This window comes from Rhinoraja longicauda, chromosome 30 (assembly GCF_053455715.1).
Source record: "Rhinoraja longicauda isolate Sanriku21f chromosome 30, sRhiLon1.1, whole genome shotgun sequence".
NCBI lineage: Eukaryota > Metazoa > Chordata > Chondrichthyes > Rajiformes > Arhynchobatidae > Rhinoraja > Rhinoraja longicauda.
Genome location: NC_135982.1, coordinates 26,538,989 through 26,564,337, shown reverse-complemented (window position 1 = coordinate 26,564,337; position 25,349 = coordinate 26,538,989). Strand labels below are relative to the sequence as shown.

General features: G+C 47.2%; 2 protein-coding genes across 4 annotated transcripts in view; both read right to left on the bottom strand.

Moving 5' to 3' along the window:
- ano11 (anoctamin 11) overlaps nucleotides 1–5,254 on the bottom strand; it is a 51,835-nt gene extending 46,581 nt beyond the window's left edge. Inside the window, exons 1-2 of the mRNA XM_078425002.1 lie at nucleotides 4,938–5,254; nucleotides 764–860 (exon numbers count right to left, since the gene is read on the bottom strand). Of these exons, the coding sequence (XP_078281128.1) occupies nucleotides 764–860; nucleotides 4,938–5,069 (229 nt within the window). The 5' untranslated portion in view covers nucleotides 5,070–5,254. The remainder of the gene's footprint in view (nucleotides 1–763; nucleotides 861–4,937) is intronic.
- A 6,686-nt stretch (nucleotides 5,255–11,940) lies between these two features.
- On the bottom strand, nucleotides 11,941–23,084 carry cplane2 (ciliogenesis and planar polarity effector 2). 3 transcript variants are annotated; one of them, XM_078425005.1, is made up of 6 exons: nucleotides 22,978–23,084; nucleotides 17,734–17,893; nucleotides 16,806–16,958; nucleotides 15,970–16,094; nucleotides 15,254–15,390; nucleotides 11,941–14,077 (listed from the first exon to the last, which is right to left on the bottom strand). In XM_078425005.1, exons 2-6 carry the CDS (start codon nucleotides 17,843–17,845, stop codon nucleotides 13,837–13,839), a joined length of 768 nt encoding a protein of 255 aa, XP_078281131.1. In that variant the 5' UTR covers nucleotides 17,846–17,893; nucleotides 22,978–23,084; the 3' UTR covers nucleotides 11,941–13,836. The 3 variants fall into 3 exon arrangements, with proteins under 3 accessions (XP_078281131.1, XP_078281129.1, XP_078281130.1); XM_078425003.1 differs by lacking the exon at nucleotides 22,978–23,084 and adding an exon at nucleotides 22,656–22,788; XM_078425004.1 differs by lacking the exon at nucleotides 22,978–23,084 and adding an exon at nucleotides 22,574–22,777.
- Nucleotides 23,085–25,349: the final 2,265 nt, after the last annotated feature.

Below are 25,349 nucleotides of genomic sequence, written 5' to 3'. Positions count from 1 at the left end.
TGCGCAGTCAGAGATCGCAAGCAGAAGAACTTTCTGTGCCTGCCCCTCCTAATTCCGGGAAAGAGCAGTGCAAATCCTGGAAAAATAAAACAGAAATGGAAAGCAGCGCGGATAACTGAGCTTGTACCAACTCGTCTAGACTATTTGTTAGAGACACAAGGAACTGCAGGTGCTGGAATCTTGAGCGAAACACAAAGCGCTGGGAGTGAAAAGACAATGTTTTGGACTGAAGGATGGTCCCGACCCAAAACGTTGCCTATCCATTCCCTTCATGGATGTTGTCTGACTCTTTCAGTTACTCCAGCACTTTGTGTTTTACTCAAGATTCCAGCACCTGCAGTTCCTTGTGTCTAAACTTTGTGAGGATCAAACAACTGCTAATGTTGGAAATTTTAACTAAAAGCAAAACACTCTGAGCAATCTGTGGTCAACGATGAGCTAGATTATATTGCTAAGTTGTGTCTTATTCCAATGAGGGCAGAAAATGCAGCAGGTCAGGCAGCGTCACTGGAGAACATGGATAGGTGACACTTCAGGACGGGACCCTTCTAAGAGACCTTCTTCGTACCCTTCTTTTCTTCAGAAGAAGGGCCACGACTCAAAACGTCACCTTTCCATGTACTGCAGGCATGCTGTCTGACCGGCTGAGTTACTCCAGCATTTTGTGCCTTTCCTTTAAAAACAAAACAGTTCATGTTGGATCAGAAGCTGAAATGTATGAATCTATGCCCAGTGACAAGCAAGGCACGAGTGAAGTTCTTACCAATTTTTGTCTTTCCATCCTTGAAATAGTTGCCCCTGCAATCAGGACTGTAGCCATTCGTGGAATTAATGGCCAAGTCATTGTCAGCCTCAGCACCCTACAGCACAAAAGCAACGATGGAGTCAATGACTGAGCCAGCATGGACGTGAGCAACAAATCACAAACACATAGAAAATATGTGCAGGAGGAGGCCTGCACTGGACTGTCAGCCTGCACTGGACAGTCAGCCTGCACTGGACGGTCAGCCTGCACTGGACAGTCAGCCTGCACAGGATGGTCAGCCTGCACTGGTCAGTCAGCCTGCACTGGACAGTCAGCCTGCACTTGACAGTCAACCTGCACTGGATGGTCAGTCTGCACTGGTCAGTCAGTCTGCACTGGTCAGACACTCTGCACTGGACGGTCAGCCTGCACTGGATGGTCAGTCTGCAATGGACAGTCCGTCTGCACTAGATGGTCAGCATGCACTGGATGGTCAGCCTGCACTGGTCAGTCAGCCTGCACTGGACAGTCAACCTGCACTGGACGGTCAGTCTGCAATGGACAGTCGGCCTGCACTGGATGGTCAGCCTACACTGGACAGTCAGCCTGCACTGGATGGTCAGTCTGCACTGGATGGTCAGCATGCACTGGACAGTCAGTCTGCACTGGACAGTCCACCTGTACTGGACGGTCAGCATGCACTGGACGGTCAGCATGCAGTGGGTCAGCATGCACTGGATGGTCAGTCTGCACTGGACAGTCAGCCTGCACTGGATAGTCAGCCTGCACTGGTCGGTCAGCCTGCACTGGACGGTCAGTCTGCACTGGTCAGTCAGTCTGCACTGGTCAGTCACTCTGCACTGGACGTCAGCCTGCACTGGATGGTCAGCCTGCACTGGACAGTCAGCCTGCACTGGACGGTCAGTCTGCACTGGATGGTCAGCATGCACTGGACAGTCAGCATGCACTGGACAGTGAGCATGCACTGGATGGTCAGTCTGCACTGGACAGTCAGCCTGTACTGGACGGTCAGCATGCACTGGACAGTCAGTCTGCAATGGACAGTCCGTCTGCACTAGATGGTCAGCCTGCACTGGATGGTCAGCCTGCACTGGTCAGTCAGCCTTCACTGGACGGTCAACCTGCACTGGACGGTCAGTCTGCAATGGACGGTCAGCCTGCACTGGATGGTCAGCCTGCACTGGTCGGTCAGCCTGCACTGGACAGTCAGCGTGCACTGGACGGTCAGTCTGCACTGGGTGGTCAGCATGCACTGGACAATCAGCATGCACTGGATGGTCAGTCTGCACTGGACAGTCAGCCTGTACTGGACGGTCAGCATGCACTGGACGGTCAGCATGCACTGGATGGTCAGTCTGCACTGGACAGTCAGCCTGCACTGGTTGGTCAGCCTGCACTGGACACTCAGCCTGCACTGGACAGACAACATGCATTGGACGGTCAGTCTGCACTGGTCAGTCAGTCTGCACCGGTCAGTCACTCTGCACTGGACGGTCAGCCTGCACTGGACAGTCAGTCTGCAATGGACAGTCTGTCTGCACTGGATGGTCAGCCTGCACTGGATGGTCATCCTGCACTGGTCAGTCAGCCTGCACTAGACAGTCAACCTGCACTGGACGGTCAGCATGCACTGGATGGTCAGTCTGCACTGGACAGTCAGCCTGCACTGGATGGTCAGCCTGCACTGGACAGTCAGTCTGTACTGGACGGTCAGCATGCACTGGATGGTCAGCCTGCACTGGACAGTCATCCTGTATTGGACAGTCAGCATGCACTGGACAGTCAGTCTGCACTGGGCGCTCAGCCTGCACTGGATGCTCAGTCTGCACTGGAAAGTCAGCATGCACTGGATGGTCAGATTGTACTGGACAGTCAGTCTGCACTGGATGCTCAGCCAGCACTGGGCAGTCAGTTTGCACTGGACAGTCAGCCTGCACTGGACGGTCAGCCTGCACTAGATGGTCAGCCTGCACCGGTCGGTCAGCCTGCACTGGTCGGTCAGTCTGCACTGGATGGTCAGCCTGCACTGGACGGTCAGCCTGCACTGGACAGTCAGTCTGCACTGGACAGTTTGTCTGCACCGGACGGTCAGTATGCACTGGACAGTCAGCATGCACTGGACGGGCAGTCTGCACTGGACGGTCAGTCTGCACTGGACAGTCAGTCTGCACTGGACGGTCAGCATGCACTGGACAGTCAGCATGCACTGGACGGTCAGTCTGCACTGGGCAGTCAGCCTGCACTGAACACTCAGTCTGCACTGGATGGTCAGCCTGCACTGGACAGTCAGCCTGCACTGGACAGTCAGCCTGCACTGGATGCTCAGTCTGCACTGGACAGTCAGCATGTACTGGACGATCAGTATGCACTGGACAGTCATTCTGCACTGGATGCTCAGCCTGCACTGAACAGTCAGTCTGCACTGGACGGTCAGTCTGCACTGGATACTCATCCTGCACTGGACAGTCAGTGTGCACTGGATGCTCAGGCTGCACTGGACGGTCAGCCTGCACTGGACAGTCCGCATGCACTGGACAGTCCGCATGCACTGGACAGTCAGTCTGCACTGGATGCTCAGTCTGCACTGGATGGTCAGCCTGCACTGGTCAGTCAGTCTGCACTGGATGGTCAGCATGCACTGGACAGTCAGTCTGCACTGGACGGTCAGTCTGCACTGGTCAGTCAGTCTGCACTGGACAGTCAGCATGCACTGGACAGTCAGCCTGCACTGGACCGTCAGTTTGCACGGGATGGTCGGCCTGCACTGGACAGTCAGTCTGCACTGGACGGTCAGCATGCACTGGACGGTCAGCATGCACTGGACGGTCAGTCTGCACTGGATGGTCAGTCTGCACTGGTCAGTCAGTCTGCACTGGATGGTTGGCCTGCACTGGACAGTCAGTCTGCACTGGATGGTTGGCCTGCACTGGACAGTCAGTCTGCACTGGATGGTCAGCCTGCATTGGTCAGTCAGCATCCACTGGACGGTCAGTCTGCACTGGACAGTCAGCCTGCACTGGATGCTCAGTATGCACTGGATGATCAGCCTGCACTGGTCAGTCAGCACTGGATGGTCAGCATGCACTGGACAGTCAGTCTGCACTGGACGGTCAGTCTGCACTGGTCAGTCAGTCTGCACAGGACAGTCAGCATGCACTGGACAGTCAGCCTGCACTGGACGGTCAGTCTGCACGGGATGGTCGGCCTGCACTGGACGGTCAGTCTGCACTGGATGGTCAGCATGCACTGGATGGTCAGTCTGCACTGGATGGTCAGTCTGCACTGGTCAGTCTGTCTGCACTGGATGGTTGGCCTGCACTGGACAGTCAGTCTGAACTGGATGGTTGGCCTGCACTGGACAGTCTGTCTGCACTGGATGGTCAGCCTGCACTGGTCAGTCAGCAACCACTGGATGGTCAGTCTGCACTGGACAGTCAGTCTGCACTGGATGCTCAGTATGCACTGGATGCTCAGTCTGCACTGGATGCTCAGCCTGCACTGGACAGTCAGCATGCACTGGACAGTCAGTCTGCACTGGATGGTCAGTCTGCACTGGATGGTCAGCATGCACTGGACGGTCAGTCTGCACTGGATGGTCAGTCTGCACTGGATGGTCAGCCTGCACTGGCCTGCCAGGTCTCTGGAGTTAGACAAGCTCAGGAGTGAAACCCATTACTACACCACAGCCCGTGGCTCAGAGACCTTTGTGGTTGAAGGTTAAGCTGAAAGACCACATCAACACATGAACTGTCCTCCCCCCCCCCCCTCGTGCCTGCCATCAGATGATTTCGGATAATGCTGACCGTAGAGACAGCTCGGCTGATGAATTTCATCCAAGGGAATCTCGAAGGGTTGGTGGGAGGTCACCCTATGCATTAATCACGATTTTGAAATATAGATTTTTCTAACAAATGTCGCAAAATTACAAGAGAAAGGAACAGGCAAACGCGAGGGATTTAAAATATAATTCATATCCTTGCTCTACAGAAATGGCAGGCTTCGACCACTTCTCCTCTGCTGGAATCAAAGTTATATTGGATTAGATTATTCTGCATGGATGCGCAGATTGTGAGGGATGGCATGGCCACCTTTCAATGTTAAAGTTGCACAGAGGCAAGAGGGAGAAACAGGCAGAATGACAATTTGTACTGAAATAAACAAAACGACTCACATGGAGAGTGGAGCGATAACCACCATTCCGAACACTTCCATAGGTGTCCATCAAAATGCAAGATGCATCCTTTTCCGCAAACGTTAACACATTGTGATCCTCCTGGGTCTCAAAGCTCTCACTCTGCAGCATCTTCCAGCCCGAAAGCAGCTTAAAAATGGCCGTACAAGCAAAAAACTGTAAAGCAACAGGCCCGTTTACAATGCCTTTAGTCTGAAGGAACTTCAACTGTTTTATTAATGTGAGATGGCAGCATTTTGCAGCAGCAGATGTGCGTACGTGGGTCGATGCAGGAGAGGATTCCTCTGTTGCCGAGACAGATGTGCTGTGCACAGGCGCAGGGAACTGCATTTAATCTCCAGCAATCCAATTTACATGGCTTGGAAAACACTCTCTGGAGCTCCAGGCACTTCATCTCCTGACATTACATTTCAGCATTTGCTTTTGCTGCTAACCTTTTCCTTGTTCTACACAAATACAAATATTCAGGGGCAGTCACCATGAGGGCTGATTACATTTTAATAACACAATGTAAACATGCAGCACAGAATGGAGGAGCCGACACAATTGTGCGAAGGACAAGACTGCCTTTTTCAGTCAACAGAGGCAGATATTACATTTCCTTTTACTGTGTGTGTGTGTGTGTGTGTGTGTGTGTGATTAGTGTGCCTGATATTATACATCTACCTTCCATGTTAAGTCAACCCAGGCAACAACAAAAAAATCTATTCACATGTTACTTCCCCGTGGTGCTACATAAGTATAGCCTATATATTTTTTTAAAGATAAACACTGCAAAAGAAATTGAAAAATTAAAAATCTGAAAATTAAAACAGAAATTGCCGGGAACCCTTAGTTGATCAGGCAGCATCTGCGGAAAGTGAAGCAAACGTAACGTTTCAGGTCGATGATCGTTCATCAGAACTGGGCCAAGTTCAAAAACAGACCTGTTATAAATTGCAGAGGGATCTGTGGAATTCATTGCCACAGAAGGCTATGGAGGCCAAGTCAGTAGATATTTTTTTAAGGCAGAGATAGATAAATTCTTGATTAGGGGTTATGGGGAGGAGAATGGGGTTAGTGGGGGAGAGATAGATCAGCCATGATTGAATGGCGGAGTAGACTTGATGGGCCGAATGGCCTAACTCTGCTCCTATCACATGAACTTATGAAGAAAGGGGAGGGGTGAAGTGAAAAAAGAAAACGATCTGAGATGGGCTGAAGACCAAGACAAGCACATTGCTTGGATGCAGTTGAATGCAATTGAGAGAGGGTGATGATGGGGCGTCAGTAACTAAAATGACCTGGAATGTAAGTAGAGAGAGATGAATGAAAAAACAGCAGAGAGGAAACAATTACAAGAATGATCCCAGGAGTGAGTGTGTTAACATGTGACCAGCATTTGACAGCGCTTGGCCTGTACTCGCTAGAGTTTAGAAAGATCAGGGGGACTTCATTGAAATAGTGAAAGACCAGGATAGAGTGGATGTGGAGAGCATGCTTCCACTAGTGGGAGAGTCTAGGACCAAAGGCCACAGCCTCAGAATAAAAGGACGTACCTTTAGGAAGGAGATGAGGAGAAATTTCTTTAGTCAGAGGGTGGGGAATCGTGGAATTCTTTGCCACAGAAGGCAGTGGAGGCCAAGTCAGTGGATATTTCTAAGGCAGAGATAGATAGATTCTTGATTAGTACGGGTGTCAGAGGTTATGAGGAGAAGGCAGGAGAATGGGGTTAGGAGGGAGAGATAGATCAGCCATGATTGAATGGCGGAGTAGACTTGATGGGCCGATTTGACCTAATTCTGCCTCTTAACAAATATGAATATTGGAACTGGGAGATAGAAAACACGATATTGCTGGAAATCTTAAAAAGAGAATGCAAGAAACACACTGCAGGGCAGGCAATATCTGTGGAGAAAGAAACTGTTATTATTATTTTTTTCCTTTCATCTCCCTCTATTTCCACTTCCTGCAGCCAGTTCAGCTCACAAAGGATCCCTGAATTATCATCTTTGTATCTCTTTCCACAGATGCTGCCTGACCTGCTGAGAACTCCCAGCATCTTCTGTTTTTTTATTTTGCACTTTAAAAGACTTGCACAGTTTCATGGAAACAAGGCCACTCATACAGCATGTAAACAACGAACTGCAGATGCTGATTTACACAAAAGGACACACAGTGCTGGAGTAACTCAGTCGGTCAGGCAGCATCTCTAGAAAAAATGGGTAGGTGAGATACAGATTGGGACCCTATTTCAGACTACCTATCCAGTTTATTCAGAGATGCTGCCTTGCCTGCAGAGTTTCGCCAGTACTGTGGCAATTCAAAGCTATCCACATTGTAACAAACTCTCTGGTACCCGTTTGCCACTCCATGTTTAAATTTCCCAGTCCAGGACAGTGGCATCTTCTCTACACAATACAAATTTTCTCTGCAGAATTGTACATCCCTGTGAATGCAATCTAGTTTGAATATGCAGTTGAAATGGAAGAGAGTCAGTGATATAATCCCAGTTCCTGGTTCATTTGCCTATGAGCTCCAACCTGTTTTACAGCACAGCCTGGTTCCTCCAACCCACATTTCCATGTCTCTGTGCAACTTATCCCAATCATTCTGTGTGACTCAAACTGTGGTGTCTGTTGCTTGTGATGGCTGCTCAACTTGTCACCCTCTGTGCAATGTAATCTCTTTCTGGACGTCCATTACAGTTTACCACCAGGTGTCCTTCAATCGGTGTGTAACACATTTCCACGTTTCTGTCATTTTCTGCGTATGTGATAAGTGAATAGAAATTGTGACGTCCACCTTTGATTTCAATGTTAACCAAAATATGAAGGAAATCTCAATTACATCAGTTAACATTCTAGTCATATGCAGTTTGCAATTTATATGTAATCCGCCAAGCTTGAGTTCATGACTTCAGGGGAGTAGTGGTGGTCTTTACGGATACTGCAAGGATATGCAGTCTTTCACCTGCTAATGATTGCTGCTTGAATACAGACACTCCCTGACTTACACAATAGGCGACTCACGTAAACCTGCACTGATGTAAACAATTCTGCACTGCCATAGTGTACTCAGTACACTAGTGTAAACAGTGCAATCGAAGCAGTTTGTAATTTCCACAGCACCATACAATCACTCGTTTACATCGGAAACAAGCCTGGCATGGTCACGCACCACAGAAAGTGCCCCAATAGCAAGACGGAACTCAAGCCGGCAATGGTGGCAGTGCTTACAGAGGAGACCGCGCTGCAGAAAGTACCCCAACAGTGAGACTGAACTCAAGTTTACACGTTCACAAGTAACTTGACCAAAATACAAAGTGCTGGAGTAACAGAGGAGTACATCGGGTAGACACACAGAGTCCCTTGCCAAGAGCAGGTGAATTGAGGACCAGAGGACATGGGTTTAAGGTGAAGGGGAAAAGATTTAATAGGAATCTGAGGGGTTACTTTTCACACAATGGATGGTGGGTGTATGGAACAGGCTGCCAGAGGAGGTAGTTGAGGCAGGGACTATCTCGATATTTAAGAAACATTTAGACAGGTACATGGGTAGGATAGGTTTGAAGGGATATGGACCAAACACGGGCAGGTGGGACTCGTGTAGCTGGGACATGTTGGCTGGTGTGGGCAGGTTGGACCGAAGGGCCTGTTTCCACACTGTATCACTCTATGAATCCAATTTATTGGGTCAGCATCTATGGAGGACATGGATCTACATTTCCATCACAGATGCTGTGGTGATGTTTTGAGTTTTGAGTTGCTGCTGAGTTGCAGTGGTCATCCCTGAGACAGCGAGCTTTAGTCCAGCAGTGCTGACTTGCAGTTTGAGTGAATACTCTCCGTGAGTTAATTTGGGCAGGGAATAGAAACCAAACATCGGTGGTGATTCCAACTTACTTAAGTTCATAACTGTTAGGAGCAGAATTAGGCCATTTGGCCCATTAAGTCTACTCCACCATTCAATCATGGCTGATCTATCTTTCCCTCTCAACCCCACACTCTTGCCTTCTCCCCATAAACCCCGGCACTCTTACTAATCAAGAATCTGTCAATCTCCGCCATTGCTTTGGCCTCCGCACCGTCCGTGGCAATGAATTCCACAGATTCACCAACCTCTAGACAAAAGAAATTCCTCCTCATCTCCTTCCTAAAGATATGCTCTTTTATTCTGAGTCTATGGCCTCTGGTCCTAGACTCTCCCACTAGTGGAAACATCCTCCCCACATCCATTCTATCCAGACCTTCCACTATTCGGTAAGTTCAAGCTGGGCTAAAGCACAGTATCTGTGGTGGAAATGTACATCCATGTCCTCCACTGATGCTTCCTGACCCGCTGAGTTACTCCAGCGATTTGTATTTTGCTCAAGTTACTTGTAAACACTATTCAAGTTTCAATGAGGTCCTCCCTGACTTCGGCAACGGCTCAAGGAAGGAAACCCTTACGTAAATCGGGGAGGGCCTGTACTGTCTAAATCCAAGCAAAAACTCAATATGGCACTGAAGCATCCACCTAGATATCGTGCTAATCTTTCTGGATCAGCGGCCAGAGTTCCACAAAATGAAATGCTGTTAATTGAAACAGCCAGCACAACAAAATTACCAAAGTAGTTTTGGTTGGTAAATAGCATTAGTTAGGCAAAACCGGTAATGCTTAAGAGTACATGAGAATTAAGGCCCTTAGGGCAGCCTTACCAAAGACTCGGATCCTCCGTTCGGTGACGTGATCTCTCAAGGTCCAGGGTACGTTTTACCATCTGCCAGTCTGCCAACAATCCAGATCATGATAAGACGAGGCCAGCAGGGATTGGGAGACAAGTTAATTGGAAGTGAACACCGCGACAGAACATGGAGAAGGTGGAGCAAGTTCTGAATTGGTTGGAACTGTGCCACGTGTTCAAACAATATTTGAATAACTTCGGCTTCTCTGGAAAAATCTACTTCCAAATCACTCAAATTTCCATATGACCACCTCCAGTGTATTTTTGTCCATCCTGGGGATGTGGCATTACTGACGTAAAGAAGGGCACGCGTTGCATGATGTTTAGTAAATGCTTGTGTTGTCTGGAATACATGTGACAGCTAGGGTTGCCAATTATTTCACTCCCAAATACGGGACGTGACGTCACTGCCCGGTGCCCCACGTGACCTCACCCAGCCAGCGGCCACGTGCTCCCGCTCCACCAATGGGGGCCGCTCGGGCCGGGAGGCGGGTTGCTATTATACCTGTTAGGCAAACACACTCGGCCCCGCACCCCAAACACACTCCGTTAGCCTACACTATCCCGGCCGACAGTGGCCCATGGGCCTAATACGGGACAAGGGCGGTCCCGTACGGGACAAATCAATTTAGCCCAAAATACGGGATGTCCTGGCTAATACGGGACAGTTGGCAACCCTGGTGACAGGATAAGGCCTTATGGAATCCATTGTCGGAGTTGAGGTACACACTCCCTCAACTGTATAACCCTAGTCCATTATCACTTATGTTTTGTTGTGGTGTCTGAATCTGACGACCACGGCAGTGCTGGATGGTTAGTCTTTTTTTTCCCATTATATTTTGTTGAATAGTTGGTATAACTGTGACTTCTTGGGCCATCTCGAAAGACAATCAGAAATCAACCACATTCCAAATCTGGACATATAGAAAGTGGATGGACGCAATACGCTGGAGTAATTCAGCAGGTCAGGCAGCGTCTCTGGAGAAAAGGAATAGGTGATGTTGAGATGCTGCCTGACCCGCTGAGTTATTCCAGCATTTTGTGTCTATCTTTGGTGTAAACCAGCATCGGCAGTTCCTTCTTACATGTATATAAGGTGAACCAAGATCAGAGGATGTGTTTTCTTCCCCAGTGGTCATTTATATGCCAGATGATTTTCATGATCACCTTTTCTGGTACTGGCTGTATATTCCACTGTGAATGGCTCAATTGTAATCATGTGTTGTCTTTCCGCTGACTGGTTAGTGCACTACAAAAGCTTTTCATTGTACCTCAGTGCACCTGTACATGATAATAAACTAAACTCACATGTATTTAATTAACTGAATTTAAATTTGTCTGCCCCTATGAATTCTTATCTCCAGAATATCAGGACAATTCATATCTGCAGAACATCAAGGTCCCGACAGGCCACGTGCAGCAGGCCGGTGAGTCGCGGCCTTACCGCGACAGTAGGCCCACTGTAGAATCGGGGGAGGCAAGCCACCAAGCCCAGCCCCAGCTTCCCCCCCCCCCCCTCCCCCAACCCTGGGAACCAGTGAGGAGGTGGAAGGAGTCGGTGACAGTGGCAGACATTGGACAAAGGGCCGGTGAGAAAGAACCGAGGGTCTTACCTTGCACGCCCTCAAGGTTGGCTGCAGGAGGTGCCCCTGGGGCACGATGGCCAAGCAAGGAGAGGGATGACGGTTCACACGACAACCAGATGGACATGACGGCTGCAATGGGCATTTATGGCCAGCCGCAGCAGGAACTGTGAAATGGCGCCAAAACCTGGGCGTCTCTTGCATTTAGACTCGGTGGGGGCTGTTTCTATGTATTATGTACTTATTGTACTTATGAATGGCAATAATCTTTCTGATCTGTATGCAAAAAAAGAATTTCACTGAAAACGGTGATAATAAACGGTGAATGTGATAATAAATTGAGTCATTGAACCATATGTATAAGTAGTCCAGTAAAATAATCACAAGAGGACATTTTTAATCTTAAATAGCAAATACTGGAGTTGGCCTTGCCATCTGATTTCACTGATCGGTGAGATCATTTGCCACTGTCACATAACATTGGCAATGTATGTTATGTTTATGACTGTTGGCAGACTAATTTCCCTCCTGGAATAAATAAAGTTCTATCATATCGGGTCGTATCGTGTCGAATGAATGCACAAATGCCTTATTTCAAACAACCCTTACCTTAAGGGCGCTAGGATATCTGGATGGGCAAAACACAAATTGCGGTTCAGCTGATTTTAGCATCAAAGCACAGGAAAACTCAACATTCAGCAATTACTGATCCCTTTATTGAGCCATGGAAATAGTCCCCCTTTACACTTGCCATCCATAACGTGAAAACAGGTTGAGAAAATAATGGTGGCAGCACTGAGTGATGAGCTGTTGTACTTATTGCTCCTTCACTTACATTGTTCACTCTATGAACAAGGAATATCTTTACATCCCAGTGCATATGACAACAAACTAACATGAATCAGAATCTTAATTGTCATTTTACCCCATTTCAAGAACAGTAGTTATCAGATCCACAGAGCATTAAAAGCCGTCTCCTACACACGACTTGGAAATTGATTTATATTCAAATAAAGCTACAGATGGATGGACAATCAGATTAAAAACACGGTACAAATGCAGTCTTCACTTCATGCCTCCTCTTGTGCTGGGCAACATGGGCACTGACGTTAGGAGGTTAGAGAACAACCTTTACTTGATAATATTGCTTTGAAAATTATTATAGTAAAGACAACTGGCTCTCATGTTACGGGGATTGGAATCCTTTGGTAAGGTGTTCTTGCCCATTCCATTGGCTCAGGTCATAAGCAGATTGTCCCACTAATATCCTATACTTCCAATTACTCGGCTGCATTTCCAGATACAGGTCCACCACTGATTTTCCGGCAACTGGTGGTCTGGACAAAATTACGAGGGCGCTCTTGAAATCCCCCTTAATTGGCCCATGTCACCAGAATGAGTCAAATCCCTATCCTTTACTCTGTTGTGATGGCATTGGGCAGGTTTGTATATCCACCGGAGATGCAGCCTGACCTGCTGAGTTATTGCGCCACTTTGTGTATTGCTCAAGGTTCCAGCATCTGTATTTGTCGTTTCCCCAACTGAACCCACGTCAATATTGGGTCTTCAGACTTCCACAGCAAGGACGGACTGGATGAACTGCAGGCTGTTTGCAGCTGAGGCATGGGCCACTGGTTAGTGCCTCTCGGTAGTAACATCATTAATATTTCTGTAGTAATCACCAAACCATGATCTCTGATGACTTCTGTGCAACATGATAATCATCGGGTCTTGAAAAATCAGGAATAAAGTCCAGGGAATGATTTGTTTGGAATACGTACTTTGGGATACTCAAGCAAACCACAAAATGCTGGAGGAACGCCCGCCCGCGGGTCAGGCAGCATTTTCGGAGAGAATGGACGGGCAACATTTCGGGTCAAACCCTTCTTCTACAAAAGGGTCATGATTCGAAACGTCACTTGTCCATTCCCTGTCCAGTTGCTGCCTGACCTGCCTTGTTGCACCAGCATTTTGTGTTTTGCTTAAGATTCCAGCATCTGCAGTTCCTTGTGTCTCCTTTGGATATCCATCTTAGTTGTTGTACAAATGTGATGTCATGACATGGTGTGAAGTATGCCAGGTTTCCCAGAGATTGCCAGCTTTATTCCTGGCTTTGTCAAACCTGCACTTTTAAACTTGGCTTCACCCGCTGTAACTGCTTCCATTAAGCAATGTGAATGGCGGGATATTGAACGGAGATGCAGAATATGTCTCTTTGTTTCACAGCAGTTCGCTCAATAGGTTAAATCAGAGTTTGACAAAGGCTGTTCAGATTATCAAACATTCCTCCATGCTGAACTAATTCTATGTCAGGTGTGAAGAATGGTCTCGACCCAAAACGTCACCCATTCCTTCCAGCATTTTGTGTCTAATTTTATGTTACATTGTTGTCTTAAGGAGAATTTGGTTTCCTCCCCAGATACCATCCAAAATGCAAATGGTTGACAGAATGGAGGAAACTATCACATACTTTTCAGCTGGAATCGCTGTGGTAACAACTAAACATATGTAGTGCAGTGAGTACCTGAAGATCAAGAAGAATATCATCAGGAAAGAGGTTACAGGCAGCTCCGAGAGGGCTGAAAGGCTCTCAGTGGTAATGCGGAGCAGGGACAAGTCCCGCAGTCACTTGATCCTGGTACCAGAGATGTTCAGCCATTCCATTCAGTATGTGCTCAACCTCCAGAAGCCCTGCTTTGCCATCAAGAGTTCTTCCATCCGACAACCGTGGACCATTGACACTCTTAATTTTGAAGACAGGCAGGTGCCATGTCTGTTGGAAAGAGAGAACCTCCCTTTCTGTGACATCTGTGTGCATGTACTGGTCAAATCTTGTCAACACTCAGTTAAAGAAAACGAGTAGATTCAAGTTCGATCCCAGAATTCCGTAAAAGTCAAAAGATTACACTTATTAGTTGTCTACAATTCTGTGGAACCCCAAAGCTTGTCAAAACTATTGATTAAAAAAATTAAATGGAAAAGGGTATTGAAATCCTTTATCTTTACTGGTCTCCAAATTTGAGGAAGGATATTCTTGCTATTGAGGGCGTGCAGCGTAGATTTACTAGGTTAATTCCCGGAATGGCGGGACTGCCATATGTTGAAAGACTGGAGCAACTAGGCTTGTATACACTGGAATTTAGAAGGATGGGAGGGGATCTTATCGAAACATATAAGATTATTAAGGGGTTGGACACGTTAGAGGCAGGAAACATGTTCCCAATGTTGGGGGAGTCCAGAACAAGGGGCCGCACTTTAAGAATAAGGGGTAAGCCATTTAGAACGAAGTTGAGGAAAAACTTTTTCAGTCAGAGTTATAAATCTGTGGAATTCTCTGCCTCAGAAGGCAGTGGAGGGCAATTCTCTGAATGCATTCAAGAGAGAGCTAGATAGAGCTCTTAAGGATAGCGGAGTCAGGGGGTATGGGGAGAAGGCAGGAACGGGGTACTGATTGAAAATGATCAGCCATGATCACATTGAATGGTGGTGCTGGCTCGAAGGGCCGAATGGCCTACTCCTGCACCTATTGTTTATTGTAAGGTATTAGATTTGTACACATCGGGTAAAATGACAATTCCTTTATATTTTGCTAAAAAAGAGCAAAAATGCTGGCATTGGGTTACCACAAGATGGGATATTCAATCAAGTGGTCAGTTGATCAACGCAGGCTACATGTGTCAAATCTGTCCTTCGATGAGAAGGGCTGCTGGTTCCCAGCAGGTGTTAGTGTTTTCTTTGAAAGGCAGGGACAGGAAAACAACTGAAAGTTAACCCTGCAACTGTCTTATAACCGATCAAAAATCATAGATTTTAAGTCAACTAAAAAGAGTAAATCACCTTCATCTGATTAAAAAGCACATAGAATACACATGTTAAATTAAATATTGTTAATGAATAACAAACAAAAATATTTTCTAAGTAACAATTAAAACTTACACCAAAATCTAAGAAAGTTTGTGGAATATCATTTAGCTGAAGCTTGAAGTGATTTTATAATCAAAGGATACTTTGTGCCGATAATAATTTTAACCATCTTCTCGGTATCATGCAGGATGCGCGACATTTGGCCAGGCAAATCAGTGAACGATGATCGATCGGTGAAAGAGAAGAGAAACAAGACTGCATCTGCTTTGTCCTTGCAGGCCTGAGGAGCCAAGGATTGCTGATTATAAACTGTACATATTGGATTTATTCAATCTCAAGACAATGCCTTGATTTTCCGCAGTTATGTGCAAGCATATACAGGCCTTCAATGTCCTAACTATAGTAAATCAGTGACTTCCATTCAAGTCCACAGGAAATAAATTATATTTGATGTAGCACAGTCAGTGAACAATGCAGATGAAGAATCAATATGGTTTGGTTGAGACTTCTCTGTAAATACAGAAAATTTGTCCTAGTTATCTGAAGAATTGACAAACACGAGGACTAAACAACAGTTATGAATATTTCACATGAATTTTCAGAAAGTATTTCTTAAAGCTGAGGTGCCCCAGTTATAGGTGGGAAGGGACTGGCCAAGGAGAGACAGGGTAGGGTAGAGATTTGAGGAGATAAATTCAGTGGGGCAAATTATTTAATTTAATGGTGAAGAAAGGATCAGTCTGAGATTCCTTCTTTAAGTGGCCAAGTTAGATCTTTGCGGGTTTGGTTATTGCGTATCCTTTTTGTGCATGAAACGAGGAATGTACTTATAGTTACAATGTCTTTGATGCTTTCTTACAGCAAGAATGTGGTCAAACTTCTTCAGGGAGGCTTCACCGCAGTCCCAGAACTGAAAGCGGAACATGATCACTCGGCCACTCTCCACCAGCTTTCCGGGCCAATAGACCGTCCTTGTCTGAATTCCTGTAGTTAAGTCAAACATGAGACCTTATCTTCTTAAGAAACAAAATCTTTCACCTGAAATGCTAGGTGATGTGTTGCTTTACTTTAAAAATCTCAACAAAATTCAGTGCCCAATTCCATGTAAGTATTTCAACGCAGTCAATATAAACACAAAGTGCTGGAGGAACTCAGCACTCAGGCAGCATCTGGGGACAGTCTCTGAAGAACGACCCAATAGACAATAGACAATAGGTGCAGGAGGAGGCCATTCGGCCCTTCGAGCCAGCACCGCCATTCAATGTGATCATGGCTGATCATTCTCAATCAGTACCCCGTTCCTGACTTCTCCCCATACCCCCTGACTCTGTTATCCTTAAGAGCTCTATCCAGCTCTCTCTTGAATGCATTCAGAGCATTGGCCTCCACTGCCTTCTGAGGCAGAGAATTCCACAGATTCACAACTCTCTGACTGAATTTTTTTTTCCTCATCTCAGTTCTAAATGGCCTACCCCTTATTCTTAAACTGTGGCCCCAACCTGAAATATCCCATTATCTCCTCAAATGCTGCCTGACGTGCTGAGTTCCTCCAGCACTTTGTTTTGATCAAGATTTTAGCATCTACAGTCTCTTGTGTCTTCAGTATACAGCATGTACAGTCCTCATTACATACACTTTGCTGTTCACACCCTCGTACAGAAAATACAAAGCAGGATTGCATTCACGAGACTTTACCTGTAGTCTCGTGATGAAGGCTGGGAACTTCTACACCGGCAAATTTGGCAATTGCTGCTGTTTTTCCTACACCGCCCTTCCCAGACAGAAAGATCTTGTAACTGGCAATATCAGGAGCAGCCTGTGGGGAGAGCACTGGACGCTCGAGTAAACCTAGAGACAAACACATTCATATCAGCATTACCAGCTTAGATGCTGACATGAACTGAACTAACTTCTTGATTATCTATCGCTGATTCTAGCTCGGGCTGTCAACCCACAAAACTAAACTGGGAATCAATTTCAAAATTAAATCTCCAACAATAGTGCAGTGACTGCACTCCGAAACCTGAATCATCGTAAAGATTCCAGTTCCTCAAGGACAAATAATTAATATAAACAGTAAGGATATATCTAATGAACTGAAGAGGGCATATCAACTTCAGAATAAACACTTCAAGCAATACACCATCACAATTTGCATACAGTATCTTTAGACCATTCGTTTGCAAGTATAGACTAAATTAGCTTATTATATGTACCGTATGATGGTATATACAGGAAGTGGGACTACGGAAACATGCTAGGCAATAAAAGGTGCACTTCCTTGATAAAGGAAACTGTGCAAATTAATTAAACAGATTAAATCCCTGAACAGAAAGTTCTAATTTTTTCCTGTTATAGACAATAGACAATAGGTGCAGGAGTAGGCCATTCGGCCCTTCGAGCCAGCACCGCCATTCAATGTGATCATGGCTGATCATTCTCAATCAGTACCCCGTTCCTGCCTTCGCCCCATACTCCCTGACTCCAATATCCTTAAGAGCTCTATCTAGCTCTCTCTTTGTACCCGGGTTTGTGTGAAGCAAGATAGTTGTCAGAAACACACCTATGCTCCATGACCATCGATGCATCATTTCAAATCAGAGAAGGATAAATCTTTACTCACCAAACATTTTCCTTTTGTTTTTGCGTACAATGCTAGCCAAATATTCTCGGGCTTCCACTGAGTTAAGCCAATTCACTGTTACCAGAGATCCCGGTTTTACAATGACTGCCATTGCTTGACCATGGAGTTTAAGATCCTCAGACTATCATCCTGTAAGAAGCTGTGTAAAATTGAAGAAACTTGTTTATAAAATTACATTTCTGGATGACTGCAGCTCCAAAACATAAACCCCACGTGCAGTGTACTGGGCTGAATGCTGACAAGACTTTACATCGAGAACATACAGAAAACATGACAGTGAATTCCATACACTGGCTAGGAAAGAACTGCAGGTGCTGGTTTAAATCGAAGGTAGACACAAAATGCTGGAGTTACTCAGCGGGACAGGCAGCATCTCTGGAGAGGAATGGGTGACGTTTCGGGTCGAGACCCTTCTTCAGTACAGAGATGCTGCCTGTCCCGCTGAGTTACTCCAGCATTTTGTGTCTACCTTCCATACATTAGTTGTTGGGATCCCGAGCAAGATGAATTTCAGGACTTCCTCAAAGCCATTACAAAGTTCCCGCTACTTGGTACTAATTGTCAATTGAGTCAATAAATTGTAGCAAATCTGGTTGTCAGCTCTTTGCTGAATTTGAACCTGTCTAACCCTTTGCCCCCCTCTCCCCTGACTCTCAGTCGGAAGAAGGGTCTCAATCCGAAACGTCAACCATTCCTTCCCTCCAGAGGTGCTGCCTATCCCACTGAGTTACTCCAGCATTTTGTGTCTGTCTAGAGTTTGACACTTATCCTTTTAATACTTACTACTGTATTATTTATGCAGAAACAGCAAACAATAAAGATTCCACTGTCAACTGCTCTGTCGACTTCTGACCTTCAGGATTGTCATTGACCATAACTCAGGTTCCAAGTACAAATAATTTATTATCCCATTTGCTTTTTTATTGTAAAAGTTCAGCCGTTGGCTGCAAACCACAAGACATAATTCAAGATTTAAAAACCACATCTGCTACGTTAAGTTTATGTATCTTCAATTCAGCAGTTTGTGCAACAATAATTGAGAAGGCCCCAGTTTAAGTCCCTGGTATTTGGCACCAATACAGGTTGAGCAACAACTGGCATGAAAATATTTAACCTGTATCCCAGGACAAGCTGGGAAATTAACCTGTATTTCCTCCACTAATCACTTCCTTTAGAGAAAAGTGCACATGCGCAAATCCCCAGTAGGTAGAGTACACTCCAAGTTGGTACAAAGATCAGGCATGCACCATAAATATTGATGCTTGCTTGTTATTGGTATTGGTTTTTATTATCAAACACGTTGAGATAGAGTGAAATTTTTAATTTGCGTGCTCTTCAGATGCATCATGCCTATATGAATGGTGTCAAATTAGGAAAAGGGGACGTACAACGAGATCTTGGTGTCCTAGTGCAACAGTCACTGAAAGGAAGCATGCAGGTACAGCAGGCAGTGAAGAAAGCCAATGGAATGTTGGCCTTCATAACAAGAGGAGTTGAGTATAGGAGCAAAGAGGTCATTCTGCAGTTGTACAGGGCCCTAGTGAGACCGCACCTGGAGTACTGTGTGCAGTTTTGGTCTCCAAATTTGAGGAAGGATATTCTTGCTATTGAGGGGGTGCAGCGTAGGTTTACTTGGTTAATTCCCGGAATGGCGGGACTGTCATATGTTGAAAGACTGGAGCGGCTAGGCTTGTATACACTGGAATTTAGAAGAATGAGAGGGGATCTTATCGAAACGTATAAGATTATTAACAGGTTGGACACGTTAGAGGCAGGAAACATGTTCCCAATGTTGGGGGAGTCCAGAACCAGGGGCCACAATTTAAGAATAAGGGGTAGGCCATTTAGAACGGAGATGAGGAAAACCTTTTCAGTCAGAGAGTTGTAAATCTGTGGAATTCTCTGCCTCAGAAGGCAGTGGAGGCCAAGTCTCTGAATGCATTCAAGAGAGAGCTAGATAGAGCTCTTAAGGATAGTGGAGTCAGGGGGTATGGGGAGAAGGCAGGAACGGGGTACTGATTGAGAATGATCAGCCATGATCACATTGAATGGCTCGAAGGGCCGAATGGCCTACTCCTTCACCTATTGTCCATGTGTATCTGAGTGTAAATGATGCTAGCCCATCTGTCCTACTTGCCCACCTACCCTACTGTACTAACCCACCTACCCTACTGTACTAACCCACCTACCCTAAAGTACTAGCCCACCTACAGTACTAGCCCACCTACCCTACAGTACTAGCCCACCTACCCTACTGTACTAGCCCACCTACCATACAGTACTAGCCCACCTACCCTACTGTACTAGCCCACCTACCCTACAGTACTAGCCCACCTACAGTACTAGCCCACCTGCTACAGTACTAGCCCACCTACAGTACTAGCCCACCTACAGCACTAGCCCACCTACAGTACTAGCCCGCCTACAGTACTAGCCCACCTACAGTACTAGCCCACCTACCCTACAGTACTAGCCCACCTACAGTACTAGCCCACCTACAGCGCTACCCCACCTACAGTACTAGCCCACCTACCCTACAGTACTAGCCCACCTACAGTACTAGCCCACCTACCCTACAGTACTAGCCCACCTACAGTACTAGCCCACCTACAGCGCTACCCCACCTACAGTACTAGCCCACCTACCCTACAGTACTAGCCCACCTACAGTATTAGCCCACCTACAGTACTAGCCCACCTACCCTACAGTACTAGCCCACCTACCCTACTGTACTAGCCCACCTGCTACACTACTAGCCCACCTACCCTACAGTATTAGCCCACCTACAGTACTAGCCCACCTTCAGTACTAGCCCACCTACCCTACAGTGCTACCCCACCTACAGTACTAGCCCACCTACCCTACAGTACTAGCCCACCTACAGTACTAGCCCACCTTCAGTACTAGCCCACCTACCCTACAGTGCTACCCCACCTAGTACTAGCCCGCCTACAGTACTAGCCCACCTACCCTAAAGTACTAGCCCACCTACAGCACTAGCCCACCTTCAGTACTAGCCCACCTACCCTACAGTGCTACCCCACCTAGTACTAGCCCGCCTACAGTACTAGTCCACCTACCCTACAGTACTAGCCCACCTACAGTACTAACCCACCTACAGTACTAGCCCACCTACCCTACAGTGCTACCCCACCTAGTACTAGCCCGCCTACAGTACTAGCCCACCTACCCTACAGTACTAGCCCACCTACAGTACTAACCCACCTACAGTACTAGCCCACCTACCCTACAGTACTAGCCCACCTACAGTACTAACCCACCTACAGTACTAGCCCACCTACCCTACAGTACTAGCCCACCTACAGTACTAGCCCACCTACCCTACAGTACTAGCCCACCTACCCTACAGTACTAGCCCACCTACCCTACAGTACTAGCCCACCTACAGTACTAGCCCACCTACAGTACGGGCCCCCCTACAGTACTAGCCCACCTACATACAGCACTAGCCCACCTACATTAGGAGCCCACCTTCAGTACTAGCCCACCTACAGTACTAACCCACCTACAGTACTAGCCCACCTACAGTACTAGCCCACCTACCCTACAGTGCTACCCCACCTACAGTACTAACCCACCTACAGCACTAGCCCACCTACAGCACTAGCCCACCTACAGCACTAACCCGCCTACAGCACTAGCCCACCTACAGTATTAGCCCACCTACAGCACTAGCCCACCTACAGTACTAGCCCACCTACAGTACTAGCCCACCTTCAGTACTAGCCCACCTACAGTACTAGCCCACCTACAGTACTAGCCCACCTTCAGTACTAGCCCACCTACCCTACAGTACTAGCAAACCTACAGTATTCACCCACCTACAGCACTAACCCACCTACAGTACTAGCCCACCTACAGCTCTAGCCCACCTACAGTACTAGCCCACCTACCCTACAGTACTAGCCCACCTTCAGTACTAGCCCACCTACAGTACTAGCCCACCTACAGTACTGGCCCACCTTCAGTACTAGCCCACCTACCCTCCAGTGCTACCCCACCTACAGTACTAGCCCACCTACAGTACTAACCCACCTACAGTACTAGCCAACCTACAGTACTCACCCACCTACAGCACTAACCCACCTACAGTACTAGCCCACCTACAGTACTAGCCCACCTACAGCTCTAGCCCACCTACAGCACTAGCCCACCTACAGCACTAGCCCACCTACAGCACTAGCCCACCTTCAGTACTAGCCCACCTACAGCACTAGCCCACCTACAGTACTAGCCCACCTTCAGTACTAGCCCACCTACCCTACAGTGCTACCCCACCTACAGTACTAGCCCACCTACAGTACTAGCCCACCTTCAGTACTAGCCCACCTACCCTACAGTGCTACCCCACCTACAGTACTAGCCCACCTACAGTGCTACCCCACCTACAGCACTAGCCCACCTACAGCACTAGCCCACCTTCAGTACTAGCCCACCTACAGCACTAGCCCACCTACAGTACTAGCCCACCTTCAGTACTAGCCCACCTACCCTACAGTGCTACCCCACCTACAGTACTAGCCCACCTACAGTACTAGCCCACCTACATACAGTACTATCCCACCTACAGTACTATCCCACCTACAGTACTAGCCCACCTACATACAGTACTAGCCCACCTACAGTACTATCCCACCTACAGTACTATCCCACCTACAGTACTAGCCCACCTACCCTACAGCACTAGCCCACCTACATACAGTACTAGCCCACCTACATTCAGTACTATCCCACCTACAGTACTAGCCCACCTACCCTACAGCACTAGCCCACCTACATACAGTACTAGCCCACCTACCCCCTGCCCCAGTCCGTGTTTCTCCGTAGACCGGATCGCAAGCCGGGCCCAGCAACAGCGTCGCTGCGAGTGTGGGTCGGACCTGCAAGGGTTCGTCCTCCGCCCTCCGGCCCAACGGTCAACCGCCAACGGCCAACCGTCAACGAGCAACGGCCAACCGTCCGGGCAGCCGCGCACCGCCTGGCGTCTGACGTCAGCGCCACCCGCCGTCGCTTCCCAACCCCCCCCCCCCCCCCAAAAAAACCCGGCCCGTTGCCATGGTTTCCGGGCAGAAGGCTGAAGAAGGGTCTCGTCACCCATTTCCTTCTCTCCAGAGATGCTGCCTGCCTGTCCCGCTGAGTTACTCCAGCGTTTTGTGTCCACCAGAAGCAACCTGTAAGGAGGCATTGGTTTAAGAGACATACCATAGATGAACACAAAAATGCTGGAGTAACTCAGGGGGTCAGGCGGCATCTCTGTAGAGGAGGAATGGGTGACGAGACCCTTCTTCAGCCTTCTGCTTCTCCAGTTTGTTGCCTCTGGTTGGTGTTTTTTCTTTGCCCTAGGCCCGGAAACCATGGCAACGGGCCGGGTTTTTTTTGGGGGGGGGGGGGGGGGGGGGGTTGGGAAGCGACGGCGGGTGGCGCTGACGTCAGACGCCAGGCGGTGCGCGGCTGCCCGGACGGTTGGCCGTTGCTCGTTGACGGTTGGCCGTTGGCGGTTGACCGTTGGGCCGGAGGGCGGAGGACGAACCCTTGCAGGTCCGACCCACACTCGCAGCGACGCTTGGGGTCGAGACCCTTCTTCAGACTGAGAGTCAGGGCTGGGAGAGGGAGACACAGATATATGGAAGTGTATAAGGCGTGAAAACGACAGATCACAGCACTCAGTGATCAAGGAAAATGTAGAATGGTTCATTGTCATGGAGTCTGAAGAAGGGTCTCAACCCGAAACGTCACCCATTTCCTTCTCTCCAGAGATGCTGCCTGCCTGTCCCGCTGAGTTACTCCGGCATTTTTTGTGTCAACAATGGTTCCTTGTTGGCCAAAGGGAAGATGATAACGATGCATACAAACAGTAAAATTAATCAGGGCAGTGAAACTAGTCAGAGAACTAGGACTGGAGAGGGACGGGGACTAGAGGGAAAGCAAGGGGTCACTTGAAGTAGGAGAAATCAATATTCATACCGTAGACACATAATGCTGGAGTAACTCAGTGGGTCAGGCCGCATCTGTGGAGAGAAGGAAATTCAGGTCAAAGACCCTTTCTCCAGACTGAGAGTCGGGAGAGGGAGACTAGAGAAATGGAAGGGCAAGGTGTGAAAAGGACAGATCAAAGCAGACACTCAAGGAAATGTAGAATGGTTCATTGTTGACGGAGGGGAAGATGACGAGGCATGCAAACAGTAAAAATTAATCAGAACAGTGAAACGAGTTGGAGAAGGTGGGGGAGAGGGAAAGCAAAGGTTACTTGAAGTTAGAGAAATCAATATTCATACAACTGGGTTGTAAGCTGCCCAAGCACAGTACGGGGTGCTGTTCCTCCAATTTGCGTTGGGCCTCTCTGTGACAGTGGAGGAGGCCCAGAACAGAAAGGTCAGTATGGGAATAAGAAGCAGAGTTAAAGTGTTTGGGAGATCAGGCGGACTGAGTGGGGGTGTTCAGCGAAACGATGGATGGCGACACATTGGCTTGTCTCTGCCAGTGAAAACAGCCACTGGATTTCATTGAGTATTGCAGGAGTTTTGGTGATGTCTGGTAAATGCTTTAGCTTTCTGCCAAACCAGATCCTGTCTGCAGCTCATGAACATGTAGATGTTGAGAAATCCAACTGATCAATGTTGTATAAAAAATTCATCTTTCTGCAGAATCTCAGAGCAGTACGATGCAAGTAAATAAAGTGTGTCTAGGTAACAAATGCAGAGTGTGAGAGTGATTGCCTAATATAAATAAATCAAGCTGAAGGCAGAGCCGCCGGGAACTGAATCTGAAGAAGCGTCCCTATATGAAACATCGTCTGTCCATGGCCTCCAATGGTATAGCCTGACCTGCTGAATTACTCCAACGCTCTAGGTTTTCACTCAAATTGGTGAGCGAAGATCTTTTAGGTATAAAACGTTGGAAAAGGTCAGAGATAGAAATGAAATTGAATAATGAAAGGCCTGGATAGAGTGGATGTGGAGAGGATGTTTCCACTAGTGGGAGAGTCTAGGACCAGAGAGCATAGCCTCAGAATTAAACAATGAACATTTAAAAAGATGAGGAATTTCTTTAACTAGAGGGTGCTGAATCTGTGGAATTCATTACCACAGATGGTTGTGGAGGCCAACTCTTTGTTTTTTTTTTAAAGCAGAGTTTGATAGGTTCTTGATTAGTAAGGGTGTCAAAGGTTTTAAAGGAATGGAGTTGAGAGGGACAAATAGATCAGCCTTGATTGAATGGCATGGTAGACTCAATGGACCAAATGGCCTGATTCTGCTCTTATATGAATTTATAAGAAACTCTCAAAGTGGTGGGACAAACCTGAATACAAGGCTGAACATAGTTATGTTGTTATTTTGGAAGGTAAAGAAAGTGAGAGTAATGAAATAAGAGTAGAAGCTAAATAAATATTGTGCATGAAGGACTACAACTGGACATCCATTATTATATTAAAAGATATTGCATTATATTATATTAATTATATTGCATTATGTTATATTAAAAGAGTGGTTACGCTCGTACATTTGATTATTGCTTGTTTCCTGTTTGATTTTTGATTTTCTGCAAAAGTGAATTGGGGCACAATGATCTTTGGA